Source organism: Podarcis vaucheri (genome assembly GCF_965113315.1).
Source record: "Podarcis vaucheri genome assembly, chromosome: 8".
Classification (NCBI taxonomy): Eukaryota; Metazoa; Chordata; class Lepidosauria; order Squamata; family Lacertidae; genus Podarcis; species Podarcis vaucheri.
Window position 1 is genome coordinate 60,244,792 of NC_138766.1, and position 23,692 is coordinate 60,268,483.

Below are 23,692 nucleotides of genomic sequence, written 5' to 3' on the forward strand. Positions count from 1 at the left end.
ACCTCCTTTTTGCTCACAAGTAGAATTCCACAGAGAATTTTGTTTTGTGAGATCCAGTGTGTCTGTGGATCTCAGGTACCATCTGTGGATCTCAGGTACCATTTGTGTTGTAAGGAAATAAACCTGTCCCTTCCCATCCATTGTATGAGACTGGGATATTGTGCTATGGCACCAATAACCCACAAAAGATTGAATATGGCTGGGACGCATTTTATTTAATTGCTTCAGGTAGGTGTGAAGCTTCAGTAAAGGAGTTTTATCCTCAGCAGTCCATGAATCTGTCATAATTTGCTTAGTAATTCAATGTCAGATCTGTGGTTTTTTTAATGGCCAAATTATTAAAATGTGCAATGTTTGAAGAATGAATGCTAGAACATTTTCTGTCCCATTTCTAGTAAGTGATATTCTTTAAAGCTCTTCCTATCCTTACAGAGAGACCATGTTATAAGCAGGCATTTTTTTCTAAACAGGCAAAGAGCGATGCTTAAAGAATTTGGCAATGGTTAACATGTCATCTGTGAAGTTCTTTTTGTAAAAAGTGCAAAATTTTAGTTTCAGAGTTCTGTCTGAAAGAATTATAAGTTGCTTGATGATCTTAGTTCTTGTACACATGCCTGCATTTCTGTTGGCAGGGAATAAATATGCTGTAGCAAATGTGCAGGTGTGTTGTATTACTAGCTCATTTCAAAATCAAACCAAGCAATGTAACGTAGATAAATGTTTTTATTATTGCTACAGAATGAATAAATCAAGTTTTTAAATCCTTTCCTACATGCACTTATATGCACATTTAGTATTTTAGATCTCCAGACCTTTCTACAAGTGGAGTCCCAATTGAGACAAATAGGTTTGAGGATCAGATTCTCAGTGTTTCCCTCAGCCTTTTATGAAGTGTGACAACTGAATGCTGAATCTCTTTGGGACAGTATTTCTTGGAGTCTGCGATAGCTCTTATCTTGATGTTTGGGAGGGACAGGGAGACTGTCAGACTGTATGGCCCTTCCCGACAAGATGCTTTATAAACAGCTTTTCTACAGTGGGTTAAAGGTAAAGGGACCCCTGACCATTAGGTCCAGTCGTGACCGACTCTGGGGTTGCGGCGCTCATCTCGCTTTACTGGCTCAGGACTTCCTGTGCTGGTTATTTGTGCAAGAAAAAGTAAATGCACAACTACAAAAGAAACTGCTATGTGACAAATGTCATGTGGAGCTGGGCCCTTTGCCTTTTCAAATGCAGATCACACTGACCCTCTGTCTTGTGGCTTCTCCAAAGAAGAACCTTGTGAGTCTCAAAACATCACTACCCTTTTTTATTGACCAAATATTTATTCAGCACAATAAACTTTCTTATGTACTGGGTTTCACTTGTTGGCTAATTCCCAGCACAGCAACAGCAGCCCAAACAACATACTTCCAAACAAAAGTGTCCAGGAAGCCATTCTCCTATGAATCCTGTGTTAAAATTACATCAATGCCTCTCTGTGTGAAATCATGTCCTCCCTGATCTGCAAGCAATTTAAAAATAGGGGGTTATTTTGCTGCAAGAAGTCTGGATTTTATTACAGCTTACATCTGTTCATTGTATATCAAGATTCATTTATTTGCTACTTTTCTACACAGAGACAATCCTTCTATTTGTCAGTTTTGCTAGAATTGTCACACGATTAAGGAAATCATAGATTAATCAACTGAGTTTGGGATTGGTTAAATTTGCATGTGCATAAAATCATCGGTTTCTGGCTATTTGTTAACTTCGCTGACTTCAATAGAACCTCTTCCCAAAAAATCCACAGAATTGCAACTTTCCAGCTTCCTTGGAAGAAGTAGTGTGATGTCTAGGCCTTGGTTTGGGGACTGAAGCCATCAGCTTTTTTCCTTGTGAAGTTGACTCTTCCAAGGAGCCTAGAACTCACAGTGCTTACAGCACACTCAGCTCTGAGCCTCTGTTCTAGCACATAACTCCTGGGATTGACAAGTACAACACAGAAAGGGCAGAAAGAGACCCTTTCTAAAATTATACCCAATTAATCAGGATGACTTTTTGAATTTTCTTGAAGGACTTTAATTTTTTTTTATCTGTTTGTGTATAATTGAAAGAAACATTGCAGCCCTAATTCTTATACCTGCTCCATCTGTTATTTTTGTTACAGGATGAATTCTTACAACTTCAACTTGCTCACCAGCCTTGGATTTTACCAAGCGATAACGAAAGCGAAGGAGTGGAGGCAGATCTAGATAAACGTAAGAGGTTGCTCCTTGTTTGATATAAGTTGTTGGCAGCTTGGAGTAGGCACCATATTTTCACAAAATATGTCCTCTGCAAATTACTTTTTATTTCTGACAGGTTTAGTTTTTATTTGCCTACAGGAGTGAAGAACGGTGGATTTTATTGATGGGAACTCAGCTATATTACTGTAGGGCTGAAAGTTCGTGTAGGTTATCCTCTCTGCTTACCATACTACAAACCTTAACATGTTAAGTCATCTCTTATCAGTGTGTGCTACATGCAGAGACCCGGGATAAAAAAAGTTGTGCCAAGCCAAAATCTCTGTTGAATGAGTGTTGTGGTAGTGTCTGCTAGTTTCCCTCCATTTGCTGAGGCTACAACAAATTATATATGGTGGCAAGTAAACATAAATAATCTTGCTGGAAATGTGAATTGCTCTGACAGTTGTTTTTTTAAAAAATCACAGTAGTTTGTAATCTGCCAGGGTGAAAATGTGTGTCATTTCCTAAACTATTTTAGATTTTATGGCTACACTGTAGCAGGCTGTTTAACCAGGTGCTTGTGAGTAGAACTGAAACCATTTAAACAAGACATATTGAAGTAAGAAAAATCGGACTTGTGGAGAAATTGATAATAATAATAATAATAATAATAATAATAATAATAATAATAATAATAGTAATAATTAATAATTTATTTATACCCCGCCCATCTGGCTGGGCTTCCCCAGCCACTCTGGGCGGCTTCCAAAAGAATATTAAAATACTATAATACATCAAACATTAAAAGCTTCCCGAAACAGGGCTGCCTTCAGATGTCTTCTAAAAGCCTGGTAGTTGTTGTTCTCTTTGACATCTAGTGGGAGGGTGTTCCACAGGGAAGGCGCCACTACCGAGAAGGCCCTCTGCCTGGTTCCCTGTAACTTGGCTTCTCGCAGTGAGGGAACTGCCAGAAGGCCCTTGGTGCTGGACCTCAGTGTCCGGGTAGAACGATGGGGGTGGAGACGCTCCTTCAGATATACTGGACCAAGGCCGTTTAGGGCTTTAAAGGTCAGCACCAACACTTTGAATTGTGCTCGGAAACGTACTGGGAGCCAATGTAGGTCTTTCAAGACTGGTGTTATGCGGTCTCTGCGGCCGCTCCCAGTCACCAGTCTAGCTGCCACGTTCTGGATTAGTTGTAGTTTCCGGGTCACCTTCAAAGGTAGCCCCACGTAGAGCGCATTGCAGTAATCCAAGCGGGAGATAACCAGAGCATGCACCACTCTGGCGAGGCAGTCCGCAAGCAGATAGGGTCTCAGCCTGCGTACCAGATGGAGCTGGTAAACAGCTGCCCTGGAAACAGATTTGACCTGTGCCTCCATGGACAGCTGTGAGTCCAAAATGACTCCCAGGCTGTGCACCTGGTCCTTCAGGGGCACAGTTACCCCATTCAGGACCAGGGAATCCTCCACACCTGCCCGCCTCCTGTCCCCCCAAAACAGTACTTCTGTCTTGTCAGGATTCAACCTCAATCTGTTAGCCGCCATCCAACCTCCAACCGCCTCCAGGCACTCACACAGGACCTTCACTGCCTTCACTGGTTCTGATTTGAAAGAGAGGTAGAGCTGGGTATCATCCGCATACTGATGAACACCCAGCCCAAATCCCCTGATGATCTCTCCCAGCGGCTTCATGTAGATGTTGAAAAGCATGGGGGAGAGGACAGAACCCTGAGGCACCCCACAAGTGAGGGCCCAGGGGTCTGAACACTCATCCCCCCCCCACCACTTTCTGAACATGGCCCAGGAGGAAGGAGCGGAACCACTGTATAACAGTGCCCCCAGCTCCCAGCCCCTCAAGATGGTCCAGAAGGATGTTATGGTCGATGGTATCAAATGCCGCTGAGAACCAGGAAACAGCTCTCACCTTTGTCCCTAGCCCGCCGGAGATCATCAACCAGTGCGACCAAGGCAGTTTCAGTCCCATGATGAGGCCTGAATCCCAACTGGAAGGGATCCAAATGGTCCGCTTCTTCCAGGCGTGCCTGGAGTTGTTCAGCAACCACTCGCTCAATCACCTTGCCCAAGAATTTGAGACTGGGCGATAGTTGGCTATCGTGGCCGCATCTAAAGATGGTTTTTTAAGAAGCGGTTTAATAACCGCCTCTTTCAGCAAGTCTGGGAAGGCTCCCTCACGGAGGGAAGCATTCACCACCCCACGAAGCCCATCGCCCAGTCCTTCCCGGCTAGCTTTTATAAGCCAGGATGGGCAAGGAACAAGGAGACAAGTGGTTGGTTTCACTCGTCCAAGCAGCCTGTCCACATCCTCGGGGGTAACAGATTGGAATTGATCCCACACAACTTGACTAGACAGGACTCTAGCACTCTCCCGCCCCAGCCCTGCTCCCACGGTGGAGTCTACCTCTTCTCGAATCTGAGCGACTTTATCTGCAAAAAACTTTGCAAAGTCATTGCAGGAGATCATGTGGCCCCTACTGGGCCCTGATGGAGCAGGTGGTTCCGCTAAATTGCGAACCACCTGAAAGAGTCTCCTGCTGCTGTTTTCCGCAGATGCAATAGAGGCGGTGAAGAAAGTCTTCTTCGCCGTCGCTGTCGCCACTTGGTAGGCTCAACATTGAGCTCTAACCCGTGTCCGGTCAGATTCAGAAAGGGTTATCCACCACCGGTGCTCTAGCCGTCTCAACGATTGTTTCATTGCCCTCAGATCCGTGGAAAACCACGGGGCTGTCCGGGCTCCATGCAATCGGAGAGGGCGCTTTGGAGCCAAACAGTCAATAGCCCTGGTTAACTCCACATTCCAGCGGACCACCAGGGAATCAGCTGAAAGGCCATCAACATGGGATAAAACATCCCCTACCACTCTCTGGAAACCATTTGGATCCATTAAGTGGCGGGGGCGGACCATCTGAATCGATCCCGCCTCCCTGCAGAGGGGAAGGGTCGCGGAGAAGTCCAGTTGCACCAGGAAGTGATCTGACCATGGCACTTCTTTTGTTTCATTTTTACTTAGTGTCAGATCACCCACGTCACTAGAGGTGAATACCAGGTCTAAGGCATGCCCATGGCTATGAGTTGGGCCAGACTTATTCAGGGACAGCCCCATGGAGGCCATGCTTTCCACGAAGTCCCTAGCGGCCCCTTGTAAGGTCGTGTCGGCATGGATGTTAAAATCCCCTAGGACAACCAAACTAGGTGTCTCCAGGAGGACATCCGCCACGACCTGAAGCAGCTCGGGCAGGGAATCCTTGGTGCAGCGGGGAGGTCGGTACACCAATAGGAATCCTGTACTGCCCCTATTGCCCAACTTCCAGAACATGCACTCAGAGAACTGGGTCTTTCCAATAGGACGCCTATTTTGGGAAACCATTTGGGAGGAAAACCCTTTTGAGCTGTTACTTGTTTACATCAATATGACAACCACAATATATATATTTTTAATCGTAACTTGTAAATTTAGAACATCAAGCTCTAAATAATATTTACCTTATTTCTGATGGTGAGTTATTTTGCCCTTCATGTACATGTTGCCCAAGAGGCCAGGCCAGACCCAAAATCTGATGCTCACAAAGTGCTATTTGAGTCCATACACAATGAAGTTACCTGGAAAGGAGTTTCCATTGTTACTTTTATGAGATGTGCAATGGATTACTACATTAGATAGAGTCCTATTCGACTCACAGAACTATCCAGAGAACATTTACATGTGTGATCTGTTAGGACTTGCATGTTCACATCATTTCAGAATGTCATGCTGTACATTTCAGACATTAAGTTAGGTCAAACTACTTCCTGATGGAGAATGTTTTCCTCTGAAATCAAAGGAACCTTTCAATCCAGCCTACAGTTAGAATAATCTCTATATTAGAATACATGCCACAGATGTACATTTTCTTTCCAGGGTTGATTTCACACCATTTGGATCATCACTAGGTAGTTAGCTGCTGAGAGTGGATGGAGCAACCCAGTCAGATAGACGGGGTACAAAATGTGGGAGCCAGTGTGGTGTAGTGGTTAAGAGCGGTAGTCTCGTAATCTGGTGAACCGGGTTTGTGTCTCTGCTCCTCCACTTGCAGCTGATGGGTGACCTTGGGCTAGTCACACTTCTTTGAAGTCTCTCAGCCTCACTCACCTCACAGAGTGTTTGTTGTGGGGGAGGAAGAGAAAGGAGAATGCTAGCCGCTTTGAGACTCTTTAGGGTAGTGATAAAGCCAAAATCTTCTTCTCTTCTTTGTTTGTTTGCCGATCTGTCTATCTATCTATTTATCAACCATCAGTTTACCCAGCAGGACTTCCCTTTTTTTCTCTTCTCTGTAGCCTAGCACAATCCCCAAAATTCAGAGCAGATTTGTGGAGTGTGCAGGGCTGCAGGGGGAGTGGAAACCAATTCCATAAATCAGTTTATTTCATCAATAATTGTAGCTTGATTGTAGAAACCTCTAAGTGGTTTACAAAAAGATAAGATAATAAAATCACAAAAACTACAACCTTACTTTAGAACATTGAAAAGTTAAAGTATCAGAACAGATTAAAATTACTTCATAACCACATTACTGGCAGGCAGACACTGTCAACCACCACCTGAAAAGAATGAATTCCTATAGTTTTGTGAAGCTAACACCCATCCCCAGATATCACCATATGATATTCCTGTAGTCACTGGACATGTCTGGAAGAAAAGCCACGTGAAACTGGTCTAGATTTTATTTTAGATTTAGTTTAAAATAAAGGAAAATCTCCTGAACCTTTTAATTTTCACATCTAGGAATTACAACTTTGCATCAGCTCATTTTGTTGCTCAGTATGTATCTAAAATTCTTATTTGTTTCATTGTGAATTCTTGGAATAAATCTACACGTTATATTAACAGATGTTAAAGTCAAATAGAGACAATAATAAGGCAACAAATTAATTTCGGCTTTTGAGAGAGAACTAGCATTCATGTTACTAACGCAACTACCAGCACCATGTTACTAAATTAGTTCAGCCCGCTGAGTTGTAACTTAAAAATCTGCTTTTTGCTTTCATGAGTAAAAACTGTTTACTTTAGCTTAAACCTGTAACATGCAAGGCAGAGAGGTGTCAAAACTCTGTAATTAAAATAATAGCTACCTTCTTGCAGATATTCTAAGGGCGCAACAGACTAGCATCTTGATTTAAACCCATATATCAACTTTCATAGTTACCTATCTTTTGCTGCATGAAGTAGGTTGTTCTTTGTACTATTTTAACCATTGGAGGAGAACAAAAATGTTTGATCTAAGCAATATTGTACTGTATGTGACATCTGAGACTGGTAAATTGGTTAAAGGAATAAGTCTTTAAAAAATAATTATATGGGGTAATGGCAACCATCTGGTTTTGGAATGTAGTTGCTGTAGCCAATCTCACAAGCGAAGGGCAACTCCTGGAAAATGCAGGCTGCCAACAGGCTGCCAACACCCAGGTGTTGAAATGTCTGTAAAGCAGAGAGCCAGTAAAAGGCCTGGCATCGTTTACAGTGCCAATTCCCAGTGCTCAGTGCAGGTAAAAGGCCCAACCATGTAAAGACCAGCCTAATTTAATTTGGGTGTTTGTGAGGAAAGTTAATGCATTAGAAATCTTCATGGACACTCTGTGCTTGATTTAGTGCCAAGAGGAATGAAACTTCATAATTTATGACTGTGAGCAGAAGAGCTGTAGAATTAATCTTCACAACAACAACAGGTGTCCTTTGACGCAGCTTTTAATAAATTACATGCAGCTAATATTTACTACATTCTTCAACTTCTTCAAGATAATAACTGCCCAGGTGTAAAGCTAATTTTGGACAGTGAAAGAAAATTACGCCAGCTGCACAGGTATTTGTAAAGAGAGTATCACAGTAGTCTAATGCTTTTTATAGATAGTTTTTAATCATCTGACCAGCTGAGATGAAAGAACTTCATTTATCACAGCATTATTTAATGAAAGTTGTACTGGGAAATTTACTGTGCGCAATCTGATGCATATCTCGTTAGAAGTATACCCCATTAAGTTTGATGGAACTTACAACAAAAAAAAGGTGCTGGTACTGTGTATCCTTGAGTACCCCCTCCAAAAAAAGCACTGCTCCCAGGTCAGTGTGTATGGTCCAATGATAGGAAGCTTTGAATGGAACAAGTGGAACTGAAAATCCTACTTTTTTACTAGTTTAAATAATTCAGTATTCGTTTTGTTCAGTGTTTCACAGAGAAGTCTAAAACACCATCTGCATCATTGGGAAAACAAAATAGGAAGGTTTATCAAATGAGCGTGATATGTAAACCAGAAAGCTTTTGCTCAAAAGAATTCAGAGTTTTCAGATTCAGATTCATTTATTTGTTATAATTAGCAGTGGTGTATTTTTGCATACCTAATTCTGGGATTCCTGCCAGAACGGGGACCACAGATCATATAGCATGAACCAGGCTGGCATTTCAAAATTTTATTGTTATTTTAGTATGAAATTCAGAGCTGTGGACCCTTTTGTGAACTACAAATTTAAGTCAGGAAATTTAAGTTAAACTGAATTAGTGTGGATATACCAAATTTAGGGTTGGGGTTTTTTTTACTCTATTCATTGAGGACATCATTTCTTGTCCTTGTCAGTAGACAGATACATATGGACTTCAGGTGTGTTTTGATTAAGGACCTTTGTGCATATTGAGATGTGGTTTGGCCCATTGGAATGGGCATGTGATAAAATGATGAATAGCTATACTACATCTCCACCTGAAAATTGACCTCTTCTCATTTCTGACACGTGCACACAAATGTCCCTTGATTCAACTCATTAAGGGCCAGTGGCTGACCTACTCATTTTGAAGCCATCAAAGTATTGTTTCACCACAAACTTATTTGCAGTAAAAACAAGAACATGAATCTTGGCATGTATCATGTTAATTGGTCCTTAAGATTTTAATGCTTGAAATACAGCCATAAATCGCAAATTGTTTCCATCATGTAATTGTCATGATTTGTTGTGATAAACTTTTTTGCGTTACTTATGAAAACAAGTGAGGTGGAATTAGAGATGCCTTAAATACTCTGCAATTGCAATTGCTGTTGCTTCTTTGGTGTCATTCCCTTCCCTCTGCTTCCTCCTTCCTGCGTTTGTCAATTGGCTGATACTACATAATGAGGGAAAATATGTGAATGAGATTGCTTAGCAATGCGACATAACAAATCAGATTGGCTATGCAGTTTTATCATTGAGGGAAGAGTGGAAGACAAAGTAAATAAATAGACATTGTTGCAAAAGTTCACAAAATTGCCTAAAAAGTATTCTGAGTTGCAATTATTTTATTTGTATTTATTTGGGGAGGGAGTGGAACTGTAAGTTTTAGCTCCGCTGTGAAATAAATGGCATTTGTGAAAGGGAGAAATCACAGCTGCAGACTTTTCAAGTGCAGGGTGGTTTTCTTAGCAGGACTGTACAAACTGTCAGCATAACCTGAACATAGAAGTTGTTAAAGGTATGTTTTCAGGTTTGGGGCCATTCAACATTGGTATTGTAACTGCCAAGCTCTCCAAATAAGCAGTGTAATCATTCAGTTTTGGTAACCTATGCAATAAAAAGTTAGGTGATAAGTGCTTTTACATTTAAACAAATATAGCTAAAAGCAAATTAACTGAACTATTTTATCTAAATGTGCAGTGAAATTGTGAATGCAAACAAGACTTTCCATTTTAGAGCTAAGATAGGGGGATTCCTAATTTATCCTGATTCCAACACTGAATATCCTTCATAGGAAATGCCAAGATAAACCATACTGGATATAAATGTTTAACTTGTCATTTAGACTTAAAAGGACTCTCTTACATTCAAATAAACATTCACAATGGTATTCCGAGCATTCAGGAGAGATTACACTTTCCTGTATACTGTGAAATTTTAAATCATTTGTGAACCTCATTTATAAACGCAACAGAAAAGGAATATGCAGAGATAAGTCTAAAACATAGTGATTATTGCATCACTCATTTTTGAAGTCTTAGTCTTAATAAAAGTGATTGTGTCAGAAATACAAAGCCAAACGAGATGCCAGTTTTCAGTAAACCTGCACTGTTCATACATTATTACTTTTAAAATTGTTTTGTTAACTTTGGCACTTGAAATAGCATGGCAGTCAACAAGTGAATATTGAACGACAAATCATGCCCATCTTCCTTCTATCCATCATTGGGTTTGTAGTCACTCTTTCCATAACATATAAAACCACCCTCACTGGCACATATGCCCACTCAGCCTTCAAGCCCAGGGTGGAAAACATCTTGCCCTCTTCTCCCAGGTCTTTGGCTAATTAAACAAAATATGGCCTGCTTAAGTGTGTGAGAGAAGAGTTACTGTTTTTGTATTGTATTTGTTTTTATATTGCAAACTGCCCTATGATCCTCAAATGAAGGTCAGTATAGAAATGTTAATAATAATAATAATCAAACATAAACTCCCATCATCCCTCATGACTGGCTGTGCTGGCTAGGGCTGTTGGGAGTTGAAATTCATCATCATCTGAAGAGCCACAATTGCCCTATTCCTGTTCTAATCCTTAAAACATAAACTTCTGTTTACTTTAGATTTACAGAAGCACATAAGGATTGCTTGTTCCCGCCACATGCAAATTTGACCTGACTTCCATACTGTCCAGGTTCCGGCCATGAAGATCCTTGCTTTATCATGAGAGTTATTGATCAGGGTTGGAACATCTTCCTGTGCAATACATTTCTTAAAGTGGCACTAATCCCTTATCACTGTGTGTAACTTCATTTAAGCTATATTTATGTATTTCATGTTCTCACTACTCATTACCAGTAAGAATACCCTTACAAAAGATGCTCACATTAATTTTCTCATGTTTCTTTTCAAGTATGTTGTTTCTAACTATTCTTTCTTTTATTGTCTTCCAGGTTTGTGAACAAAATCGGTGGAAGTAATAAAGAATGGTTTCTCATAATTATATAACCTGCAAGTGAAAAGTTCTTTTCACTGATTGTGTATAATAAAAGCTTATTTTTATAAATTCAACAGAACGTAAGTGGAATTATTTTAATGTGTGTATGCTAAAATGCACTAACCTCACATCTATCTTATTGGACAATGGCCTTAGGTAAAGATGGTTAACAGTCACTTTTTAATACATAGTCCATAATATAATGTATTTTATTTATACCCCTCTTAATTTGATATATAAAACTTTGCCTGATGAAAAGAAAGTTTTCCTTAAAAGATTTTATGCATATAACTTGACTAAGGTTTTCTACTCCTTATATTTTTCTAAACTTTCCTCATTTTTAAATCAATAAACTTTTAAAGTATTTAGCCACATCTGCCGATATGTATATATAACATTCAAATGTCACGGATGGTTGGCTTTTCACTCATAACCACAGTAGAAATTTGCTGAGACAATAGAAAGGAATGAATGGGGTGTGGGGCACGTGTGTGTATTTTTACACGTGTTTGTGTGCATGTGTACTCACACAAGCCTAACTATTAAGAATCAGCAGTTTCACATTGCTTTTACTGAGTTCTAATTAAATCTTTTACAAAATAAAGAGACTACTAAGTGAAATAATGTGGAATGCAGCATGCACAAATGAAATATACTAGTTTATTAAATGATATTCTTTACTCATATCCTAAATGGCTTAAGCATTTGACTATATGTGTATGTGTGTGAAACACGTTGACTATTCTGGATCTGGGTATGACATTTCTGCGAAGATTTCAAATGAAAGAGCTGTCAGAATGACTGCAGTTGGTGCATTAATTTAAGCTATTTATTCTGTTAAGCATGGGTTTGGTTTAGTGCCTTCTGTTTCTCAGCCATAACCACATAATAAAGTTGCCTGCTGTTACAATAGATATACATTGTCAGATTATTGAAGAAATAAAATGAAATTCCTATCACAAATATACTGAGAATATGAGCTTTTTGTTTCATTTCTGTTTTCATTCTGAGACCTAGTAATCATGGAGAGAGCATTCAAATAAAACATATTTATTTTATCTAGATTCCAAGGTGGTTTACAACAGCATAAATTAGGGGAAGCCAACATGGTGTGCGCCCCCCCCCCCAATGTCATTGGACTGCAACTCCCATAATTCCTGGTTGTTGGTCATGCCGGCTGAGGCTTATGCGAATTGTAGCCCACAACATCTGAAGGCAAATTAACTACCTAGGACAAGCATACAATGCAACCGATTGCAACCAAACTACCAGCAGCAGATAAAATATTGAGATACCTTTATAGCAGGCAACTAAATTTAAATGCCTGAGTGAATTAAAAAATGTTGTTGAGGATGAAAAAAGTATAGCAATATGGGCACCGGGTGAGTTTCCTTGGGGATTGCATTGTAAATGGGCTTTATGGCTTTTAAAAAATACAATACTGTATACTGGTAGAGACAGTAACGCCTTTCCAGATCATTAAGATGCTTCCTGCTGCACTCTTGACCTTTCCACATTTTTACTGATGCCAATGGATGTACTGTATTGGCCCAAATATAAGCCTCAATTTTTCCAAATTTTGACTGTGAAAAGTTAAAGTATGGCTTATATTCATGACCTTATGGCTCCCTTCCCTCCCAGGAAGCAGCCTGGGAGCGCGGGGCAATGGCGCAGCGCCCGCCCACAGCTCCCAAGCCTCCCCTGAGCTGCTGAAGGAAACCAAAAGGAGGGTTTTGATCTTCTTTTGATCTTTCTTACAGCTTTTCCACTGAGAGCTGGATGCCTGTCTCATAGTATGTAATGCTTCTTTCAAGAACACCTTGAATTTGGCCACCTTTCTATTTGCTTGTTTGTTTTTGATTCTCAGGTAAATGGATTTCTGCAACCAGAGGGGCTAGAAACACGAAAACAATGATCCTAAGAGGAAGTCAAAGACTACACAAAATACTTCTGAAACCACATATATCACTCAGCCTTACCCTTAAGGAAAAGGAAGACATTGTGTATGTCAAGTCACCCTTGCAGGTTATAATGGAAAAGGATGTCATTCCTAATCACCCTGAATGACAGCAGGTGATAATTTCCTCTAGTTTCTAGGATGCTTGTTTTAAAATGTGTACCTATCACATATTAGAAGGAATGACGGATAAGGTAAATGTCTTATCATGCCTCTTCCCTTCAGTCATCACAACTGCATCTAGAGTACATGAGGAATTCATGAGTTAATTTCAAAACGTTGCCAAAGAATGCTCCTTGGGGCCTGGTATACACACACGCCAGATCTCTCCCAAAGTGCCTGCGGTCATCATTCTCTTCCTGTTGATGTGTGTAATCCAACACCTAAGTGCTCACAATTTCAGTTTTAACAGGTATAGGCCCTTTGCTCAAATTCCAGAGCTGTTCCTTGTTGCTATTCCCTTGAGTGACGCCGCTTTATAGTATCCAGAGCATGGTTATCTGCGATAGGAGTGCAGCTGGACAAACAGCTCATCTAATTTAAATCCCCTTCCCTCACCCTTGTCTTGTTGTTGAAAACAGCTGAGGGAATTGCCTGGAGCATCTGAACATATAAGTACTTTGGGAAATATATTAGCATCAGTCTCAGCCATAATTTCCTATTCACGGTTTAGGGTTATTCGGAGGGTGATGTAATTTTCCTTCCCAAAGCAGATTATAGCAAGAACTAAGGTCCATATATCATGTATTTTTTTCATTAAGTGGTAAAGCAGCGAGGCATTGTCTCTTGTCCTGGTTTTTTTTAAATACATGTGGAGCTATACTTAATAATAGAACAGTATATTCTATTAGACCCATTAAAATTCACAAACAGTACTATGGTGTACTGATGAGTACTATGGTAGGTATATTAATTGGATACCACCCTATATCTTTCTGGCCTCAAGCGGTTGAAGGAGCAATTACTATCCATTTGGGGAAAGCTTTGCATGCCTTGGGCCATTTCACACAGCTCCTTTAAGGCCACGTTCTTTCCTTCTGTTATCCAGCCCAGGTTAATGGGACAGGTGTGTTATATGGTAGAAAAATAGGTTCACCCTGTATATCAGTTTCCAGCACAACAACAACAACAAATTAATTAAATTCCTGCCTTTCATCAGGTCCTAGGGAGGGTTACAACAATTTACAACTCCAAATATATTCCTCCTCCAGTATACCTGAAGGAGCGTCTCCACCCCCACTGTTCTGAAGTCCAGCTCCAAGGGCCTTCTGGTGGTTCCCTCACTGCGGTTCCCTGAAGTGAGGTTACATGGAACCAGGCAGAGGGCCTTCTCGGTAGCGGTGCCCGCCCTGTGGAACGCCCTCCCATCAGATGTCAAGGAAATAAAGAACTATCCGACTTTTAGAAGACACCTGAAGGCAGCCCTGTTTAAGGAAGTTTTTAATGTCTGATGTTTTATTGTGTTTTTAATATTCTGTTGGGAGCTGCCCAGAGTGGCTGGGGAAACGCAGCCAGATGGGTGGGGTATAAATAATAAATAATAATAATAATAATAATAATAATAATAATAATAATAATAATTTATTATTAATCAGAAACAGTTAAAGCAAACGTAAGCATTGTAATGTGGTTGCAATCTACGTGTAATATGCTTCTGGATACCAGTTCCTGTGGACCATAAGTGGGAAATGCAGTTGGTTGGCCATGGTAAGAACAGGATGATAGACTATGGTTGTTTTGTCTGATCCAGCAGGGATCTAATTGTTGTGAACCTCCCTGAGATCTACGGGTATAGGGTGGAATACAAATTTTAATACTAATGCTAATACTACTACTAATAATAATAGATAGATAGATACTAGTGTTCCTCTATGGGGGGGGGTTATATCCTGTCATATAGCCCCACAGATGCCTCAGTAGGGATGCTAATGTCTGAATTATGATCCATGAGACATACGGCAACCCTCTTCCCCCGATTAGTCATTGTGTTAAAGTCAAGCACAGAAGCAGCTTGTGTAAACAAGTGCTTTTTGTGAAATCACATGTGAAACTTTAAAAGTGTGGACTCCCATCACAGGTCAAAGAAGACAACTCCTTATGTGCTGCATTCCTTCACTGCCACATACATCACAAATTCTCAGGGCATCTCATGGAAGGCAGCTCAACATACATTGGGTGAACACACATGACTACCCTCTGTGTACATTGTAACACAAATATTAATTGGGGGGAAGCACTCGATATAGTGGAGAGAAAGTTAATATAGTAATTACTTTCTTTCATCCTATCTTGGCCCTGAGTGCTGTTCCAAATACTTTTTGTGTGTGTGTGAGGAAATATGCCTTTTCATGGGTGGGCGGATCTTCACTATGCTTAATGGTTGAGCTGGATGAGTTTACCCCCAAATCCAAAAATGTGTCTTTGCTTAAATATCTGGTCTGTTCTCGAACCACCAAATTATTCATGTACATAACGAATACCAAATATCCAAGCAAATCACAGAAGATCGGGACCGCTAGCACACCTCACATTTTAGAACGTTTCCTTCCCATTTTTTGGTCATGGGTTTGGTTTGGAGCATTTATCTGCAATTAGAGGATAAGATAAATGCTTAATTGTGGTAATGCAAGCATGTAATTGCTTTTTGGCAGGTTCATGCAAAGGTAGCTCATTTCCACATTTTATTACAAGATGTGTCACCCTTTTGAAAGCTTTCAAGTAATGAGGTTTTTGTGGTAGACCTGATCAGTTCCTGTTGCAAACAGTTTCTCTAAATCCATTGTGTAACAAGACTTTTAAGCCCCCAAAGGATATCAAAGGTGATGCCGTAAAATCTACACCGGAAGGATTCAGCCATTAGCTGCTCTGTGTGGGTGGAATAATTGAGGGATAACTGTAGAAAAGAGAGAAAAAGAATTCCCATCACATCATTAAAAAAAAAAAAATCAAGAAAAGATGGACCCTGCAAATACTTCACCCTGCTAAAAGACAATAATATGTATGCTCAGCATATAAGATTATACTGACTTGCAGTTCACAGGCTGCTTATTCTGAAAGAATACAATTGACTTCCAAGTAAGTGGTTCATAGATGTTTAGTGTGTGACCGTGCATGTGTATATATTTGATAGGTGGATAAATATACGTAGATTATTCATTTTGAATTTTCTGGAGCAAGGCCCGTCCACTGGTGCAGTTTCATGTGTTGCCTGATAAGGATCTTGCCCACAGAGCCCAAATGTCTCCCAACATTGACATACATGCTTAAGCTGAAAAGTGGGGTGGGGTGGAGTTGGGGGCGAGCAGCAGATCTGAGGGACGAACCATGCATTTCTGATGAGGATGGGCTTATGCAATTCAGTAGTGTTCATGCAAGAACATAAATTGAAATAAACAGTTTTCTCTGCCGAGTAAATACTTTGTCTAGAATTTTGGCCAGTCCTAAGGCTTTTGAAAGAAATCTTGAAAGGGTCCATATGGGATGACAGTGGATTTTGCAGACAAGTAGCATGATAAAATCATTCATCTGGCATTCTCTACCATTGATTTTTTTCCCCCTTTGCATTTTTGTATGAGAGGCTGAGAAATGAGCTGATGATTCAGGCCAGTGGAGAAACAACACAAGCAGCAGCCTCTGACCCTTGCAAAAAAGCCGTTGCATAACTCTAGCGATGACAACAAACACTGTATTTGATTTATGGCCCAGAAACCTCCATTTAATATTCACCATATGGCACTTCTCACCCCCTACTTTGTTCAAAATCCATGGCAGTCACACACGGAGTGGTAAACCTTGTTCCCAGGGGGCTTCACTAAGACCGGCGATGCTGCAGTATGGCATATTGATGGATCATGAAAAGGACTGATAATTAAATCATTCTGGAGTCCTTTAGGACAGAGCTCTGGGTTCTCAAACCTCATTGTGTGATATTGACTTATAAGAGATGGAGCCTTGTTTTGACCCCATGTTGCTTGAAACATGCTTTGGCTGGTAGCATGAAGAAAATCTTGTTTAAAAGCCTCTTCGTAAAATATTACTAAAGTATTTTAATTGTTTAATTTGGTTATAGGGCTAAAGCAGGCCAACTTCCAGTATAACTTGCACAGTGCTGGCTCTGTTAGAGAGCAACTCTGTGGTGATGGTAGGGAGATTCCATAACAGAGCAACCACCTCGTCCAAATGGCCTGGCTGGATGCAGAGGAGTGGTGGAAAGCACCAGCTGAGGGACTGGTGGTGGGATGGTGACGAGTGGTCAGAGGGAGAAGCAGCAGACTGGGAAGAGGCGGTGTCAGCAGCAGGAGGTGACAGGGTTTAGTGATCAGGAAGAGGCTGTGGCAGAGAGCAGTTCAGATTGACTCTGAGGCTGAAGCAGAGGCTGGAGGGGAAGGTGACCAAGACCAGAGTCTGCTGAAGAATCCCCCTCCTGCTGCAACTCTCCTCCCTCCCCGCCCAAGTCTCTAAGAACACACATAGAAATGGAAAGAGCAGAACAGAGGTTGGTTGTGCTCAGATGTAGTTTTGAGACTGCGCGGGAGACATCCAGGAGAGGAGGATCCTTAGGGATGAGAAGGCAGGGATCTTTAGTCCTCACAACTATGTCATCAACCTACCGGAAAGGCTTGCTGAGACCACTACGCCTGAACTGTATTTTGGTTTATTTGAATAAAGAGTTAACTTCACTGGCATCGGTGACTTATTACTTTAGTGCTGATCTGCATCTGACTCCATTCCTGACATCAAAGCTTTGCTGGCATACTGCATTCAGGACGAGAAACGGAGGCAAGGTTTTTCCTGTGGGGTAGAGATTTTCAGCTCTCACTGTGGTCAATGGACCTGCCAGGGACTACATTAGGTGAACGAGGCATCCTGTGGATCTTTTTTCAGCTTGAAATAAAATAAAGGCACACATAAGCCTCAGCTTTGCTTCTTCTTTACCAAAACATGTACTCTTGAATTTCATATGACTGTCCTCATCAATGGACTGGATTAGAGCCAGAAAACCATAACTCAATTGTTGTGGGTGGTTCCTCTGTGCAGGTGAAAGGAAAGCACCTTGTTCTAAATGAATTCTCCACACACTCCATGAAGGGGCAGGTATGAATCTTGGGGGTACTCTTGAATTCCAAATGGTCAGTGGAGTCACAAATTACATGAAGTGGCTTCTGTTACTTTCATCTGGTGGCTCATCAGGTGTCCTCAACCCCAGCAGACTCTGAGGTAAGTTCTGATTGTGCACACAGCCCCAAGGGCAACACTAGAGAAAACACCCACAGTCCAATGGTCAAATACAGGTCAGGTCCAATGCAATGAGAAAGGTTTGAAGTCAAACTGTAAGGCCAGATTCCAACCTCTGCAGAAGGTTGGAATCCTAGGGTCAGTTCCAAAATTGTAGTCTATAGCCAAGCTGTGGTCAAGCAATAGTGAAAGCTGAGCAGACTGAGTCTCTGCCTTGCTTCCCCTTTCCCCCTCCCAATCTTGTTTGACACACCTGAGCTTGCTTCAGCTGAGTAGCTGTGTCTCTCCACTTAACAAATCATGTGACCTTCACCTGCCCTGAACTTAATCAAACTGAGTGGCCACAGACTTCCTCACAGTCCTAACGAGCCTCATGATCTTCACCTGGTCAACTAGTAAGCTGGGCTGTGTTCTTTTGCCTGCCTCAGCCTCTTAGAGCGCACTTCCTGCTGTTCCTGATGCCTCAGAGCTCACTGTGTTTGGAGACTGGGGCACCTCTGGTTCTGGCGATGGGTCCACCTCTGGCTCCTGTGAAACATCAGCTGTCCCATTGACGTTCTCTGATGTGAGTACCTGCTGAGTCCCCAACCTCTCCTTCATTTTCAGCTTGTCCCAGTACACCCCTCACCAGAATCCTCTTCCCTTTCCTTGGTGTCCTGCCACTTTGACATCTGGATGGGGATAACTTGGCTTCATTTGTTTGTGCGCTGGTAACTTCCTGATTAGACTTCTCCAGTGTATAGTACTGTACATGAAGCTGTCTTTGGAAGTGGCACAGAAACAACAGGTCTTGGTCAGGGTTGGGGAGAGTTGTAGTTCCTACCGCTCTGCTGTACATGTCCGCAGGTTCATATTAATACTTGTCCATGTGGTGGTGTACAGAACTGTATATAGCAAACTGTGCGTGTGTGAACAGTACTTGAAGATGTGCAAGTAAAATATATTTCAGGCATTTAAAAATCAAGGGATATCTGTATGCTGTATGTTTTTCTTCAACTTTAGTAGACGTTTCTGAGGAGGTCACCCTCTATTTTGTCTTTCTTCAAGAAAGTAATCTTATCCAATACAAATAGAAAACCTAATTTTTATATCTCATGATTCAAGTACCAAGCCACTGCCTACATAAATCTCAAAGCCAAGCAGATAAACCACTGCTTTTGAGGATAGCTTTAATGTTTATTGGCCCTAAAAGCTTAAACATGGCCTGGTAAAGTTTGAGATAAATTCCAATAGTCCCAACACGTCAAAATTAAATATATCAGTCAGTTTATACCTTGATCAGTTCACTTAGGGCCTCCTGCTTTTCCTTGGTAGAACAAATGACAGAATCACAGGGGGTTGGAGCAGGAATAGATTTCAAGCAGAATCCAGAATTTGAAATACCCTTCAGATAGCTTGAAAAAAGGAGACATTCCATCTGAATACAGAAAATATTGCAGAGACCCCCCACTTTCCAAAATGAAAAGGCATTAACATATGCTATCGTCACAGCCAGACATGGCTTTTTAACACTTTCCAGTTAATTCTTGTCTTTATAGTAATTAAAATAATACCGACATTATACTCTCATCTGTTCAGCAAACAGATTATAAAGTCTGGCTCCTTGGTTTTAAGCACTGTCAATGGAACATGTGAAGTCAGGCAGTGTTAATTGTTCCAAACTATTTCTTATGCACACCCTCGAAATTGATTCTTCTCTTGTCAAGACAGAAGCAAAGTCATATATTCCCATTTGATTTCCCACCCAATTAGATGCAGAATTTCTTTGTTAGATTCAAAGTCTCATAGTTAAAGGAAAGATTAGTTCAACAGGTCTGTGGTTGTTCCCTTTCTTGTTTTTCAAAAGTGAACACTGCCTATTTTAAATGAATTTTAGAGATCACCACCTACTTTTGGAGACCAGCATTGAAACAAGTGAGATAAAACCAAGGTTGTAGGAATTCGCCTAAGTTGTGTGAAATGCCAAGGAGGAAACAACAACGCAGAACTGGGAATTTGGAATGCATTATTTCCTGTATTCATTCATTCCATTCATTCATTCATTCATTCATTCATTCACCAATTTCTAACCCACTTTTCATTTGATATGGTCCCAGAGTGGTTTACCAGGCATCAAAACAGTAAAATTTAAAACAGCAAATGCAAACATTAATGGAAGTATCACACAAACTACAGTGCAGCGGGTGACCAATCAACAATACTTAATGAATTGCTTATACCAAAGACCCAAGTGAGGAAGCCATTATTTTTTTTAGCGGGTGCTGAAAAGTTTGCCATCAGTCATACTTGCAACTTGATGGCTATTTGAACTGCCTTTATGGTAATATTGGACGCGGGTGGCGCTGTGGTCTAAACCACTGAGCCTAGGGCTTGCCGATCAGAAGGTCGGCGGTTCGAATCCCCATGACGGGGTGAGCTCCCATTGCTCAGTGCCTGCTCCTGCCAACCTAGCAGTTCAAAAGCATGTCAAAGTGCAAGTAGATAAATAGGTACCTCCCTGGCGGAAAGGTAAACATTGTTTCCGTGCACTGCTCTGGTTCATGTGGCTTAGTCATACTGGCCACATGACCTGGAAGCTGTACGCCTGCTCCCTCAGCCAATAAAGCGAGATGAGCACCGCAACCACAGAGTTGTCTGCAAATGGACCTAATGGTCAGGGGTCCCTTTACCTTATGGTAATATAAAGTACTTTTAAAAAACTTTTTAAATGTATCATATATTACTAATTTTTAATTTTTAAGTTAAATGGGCTGCAATCTTATACCCCCTTACTACACAGCTTACCTGCATGTGAGGATGAGTGCACTCTCTGCGTGCAGAACCTTGCTGTTGCAGGCAAGGATGGGACAGTGATAAGAGTAATATAGCTCAGACAAGCCCAGGTTCCCATTTCTACTGGGAACCTTTCTTGGTGCTTGCAATGGGAAAGGAATGGAGCTGGGAGCTCTTCCAGGAGGAAGAGGAAGAGTTTGAAGCTACAGATTTGTGTGTGGAGTTCCACAGAGATGTTCTAGTCCAGGCATGGCCAAACGTGGCCCTCCAGCTGTTTTGGGACTACAATTCCCATCATCCCTGACTACTGGTCCTGTTAGCTAGGGATGATGGGAGTTGTAGTCCCAAAACAGCTGGAAGGCCAAGTTTGGCCATGCCTGTTCTAGGCAGAGAACAGTTAGCAAGGCTCAAGTCCCCGTGTGCATTCTCAGAACAGGCTGTTGTGTGCAAAGCACACTTTCTCCATTTCAATCCTTGTGAGATCTAAAGGTGAATGTCAAGAGTCAAGGAAGTTGCAGCCTCGTGCTGTGGGCCCTGTCATCAAATGTCTGCTCTCTCTGTGGTTTATATACTAGCAGTGGTGTGCTGTGATTGGGTGCTGAGTTACACCACATCCCATGCTCTGCCCTGGTGACATAGGGTTGACAGTCAATGTGAGAGTGGTTATTTTTTTTTTATTTCCCCTCTACTCATGGAAGCCAGTGGGAGGTAAAATTGTTCCGTTGATGTAAAGTTGTGCCACTAATGTGGGCACAGCTGTGGATTTAATGGGATCAAATGATATAGCATTGGTGTGTTGCTCATGTCCCATTGTTGATTCTGCCCTTGGGCAGCCAATCCCCTGACATGCCTTCACTGGCAGAATATTTTACCAGCCTATCTGTCATGGCGGCAGCATACCTGACATTCCACCAATACAGTGGGTCTTCCACCAAAGCATATCAGTAGAGCATTGCACCCCAAAGAAGTAAGCTCCATTGAACTCAGTTGGATTTATCTCTGACCAAGTATGGCTAGGATCAGGCTGCAAAGTATGTGTGTGTGTGTGTGTGTGTGTGTAGTCCCCCCCTTCTGCTGCTGTGTTAGCATTTTGTCTCCACCCGCCAGAACTGCAACAAGCTCCTATGTTACTTTCAAAGCCAAGGCAGACACATTAAATTTATATCTTTAAAAACCACAATAGTTAGAATATTTAATGTTGCGCAGTACATGAAAGCATTTAGAAGGCTGATCTCATCATCTTTAGTGCGATCCACGTTTTTCCTGCCTTATAATGGTGGATTGAAACCAGGCTTTCTGGCTTTAACCCCTTGGAGATCTGAATTTCATCAGTGGTAAAGGCAGGGAATGCCTGATCTGAGCTGCTGAAGATTTATGGCCTTCCATGTTCACACTTGCAAAGTCACACCATCCCAACTTGGACGCTACCTGATTCCCTCCAACGCCCACCCCCCTCCCAACAACCTGCTCACCTAAAACCTCACTTAGGAAGAAACAGAAGTGGTGGATGACTTACTTCCCTAAAGAAATGGTTATGATGCATTAATATATGTAATAATTATGATCAAAGCATATTTTATAAATTGGAATTAATTACATTTTGAGTGCTGGCCCATGAACAATAAATTTGTTCATGTAGGGAGCCACATTACAGATTAGTGAAAGTTCAGGACTTAATTTCTCTTCAGTACATATTTTGCAGGGTAATAAATGATTTCATACAGACTTTCTGGCTCTGCTTGACTTTCTTTTTTTGGCACAAGTTTACTTAAAAATATAGAACAGACAGTAGCTGCATTTCGCAAACCATCCTATTTCCCCCCTCGTTTTGTTGTTTTGCAAACTGACACAGGGAAGGAAAACTTGGCAAGAGCACTAAGTAATTAAACTGTGATATTCATAAAGTTATAAAGGAGTGAGTAGAGAAACTTGTTGGCACTTGGCATCTTAAAACAAAATGTTATTCCTCTTGGTTGACTAGGCTTGGCCTGGAGAGAAGGGGAGCTGTAATCAACAGGCTTAACTAATAACTTTACTATTTTGCTTCTGCAATGTCTAACATATAATTTTCTCCCTGTGAAATATTAACGTGGTTCTCCCTCCAACCATTTTATCTTCACAACAAGCCTCTTGAGGTGGGTTCGACAGAGAAAAAGAATAAAAGGAGGCAGTGAGGGTCACCAACTTGGATGGCTTCAAAAAAAGGGGTAGTCAAATTCATGCAGCGTAATGCCAGCCAGGATGGCTATGCTGTGCCTTCGCAGTCAGAAGCACTAATGCTTCTGAATGCCACTTGAGGGAAACCACAGGAAGGAAGAGTGAGATTGTGCTTGGGTTCTGCTTGTGAGTTTCCTATAGGCTGCTGATGGACCATTGTGAGAACAGGATGATGAACTAGATGGGCCATGGACCTTATGCAGCAGGCTCTTGTGTTCTTGTTACAGTGGTACCTCGGGTTACATACGCTTCAGGTTACAGACTCTGCTAACCCAGAAATAGTGCTTCAGGTTAAGAACTTTGCTTCAGGATGAGAACAGAAATTGTGCTCCGGTG

General features: G+C 41.4%; 1 protein-coding gene across 3 annotated transcripts in view; it reads left to right on the plus strand.

Moving 5' to 3' along the window:
- Positions 1-12,138, plus strand: part of LOC309538361 (uncharacterized protein C8orf34 homolog) — a 97,965-nt gene extending 85,827 nt beyond the window's left edge. For 2 of the 3 annotated variants that reach the window (XM_082233835.1, XM_082233836.1), the window contains exons 13-14: positions 2,150-2,240; positions 11,132-12,138. In XM_082233835.1, coding sequence (XP_082089961.1) covers positions 2,150-2,240; positions 11,132-11,139 — 99 coding nt within the window. In that variant the 3' untranslated portion in view covers positions 11,140-12,138. Of the gene's footprint in view, positions 1-2,149; positions 2,848-11,131 lie in introns of those variants that run through there. The other variant, XM_082233834.1, reaches the window with a different exon arrangement.
- Positions 12,139-23,692: the final 11,554 nt, after the last annotated feature.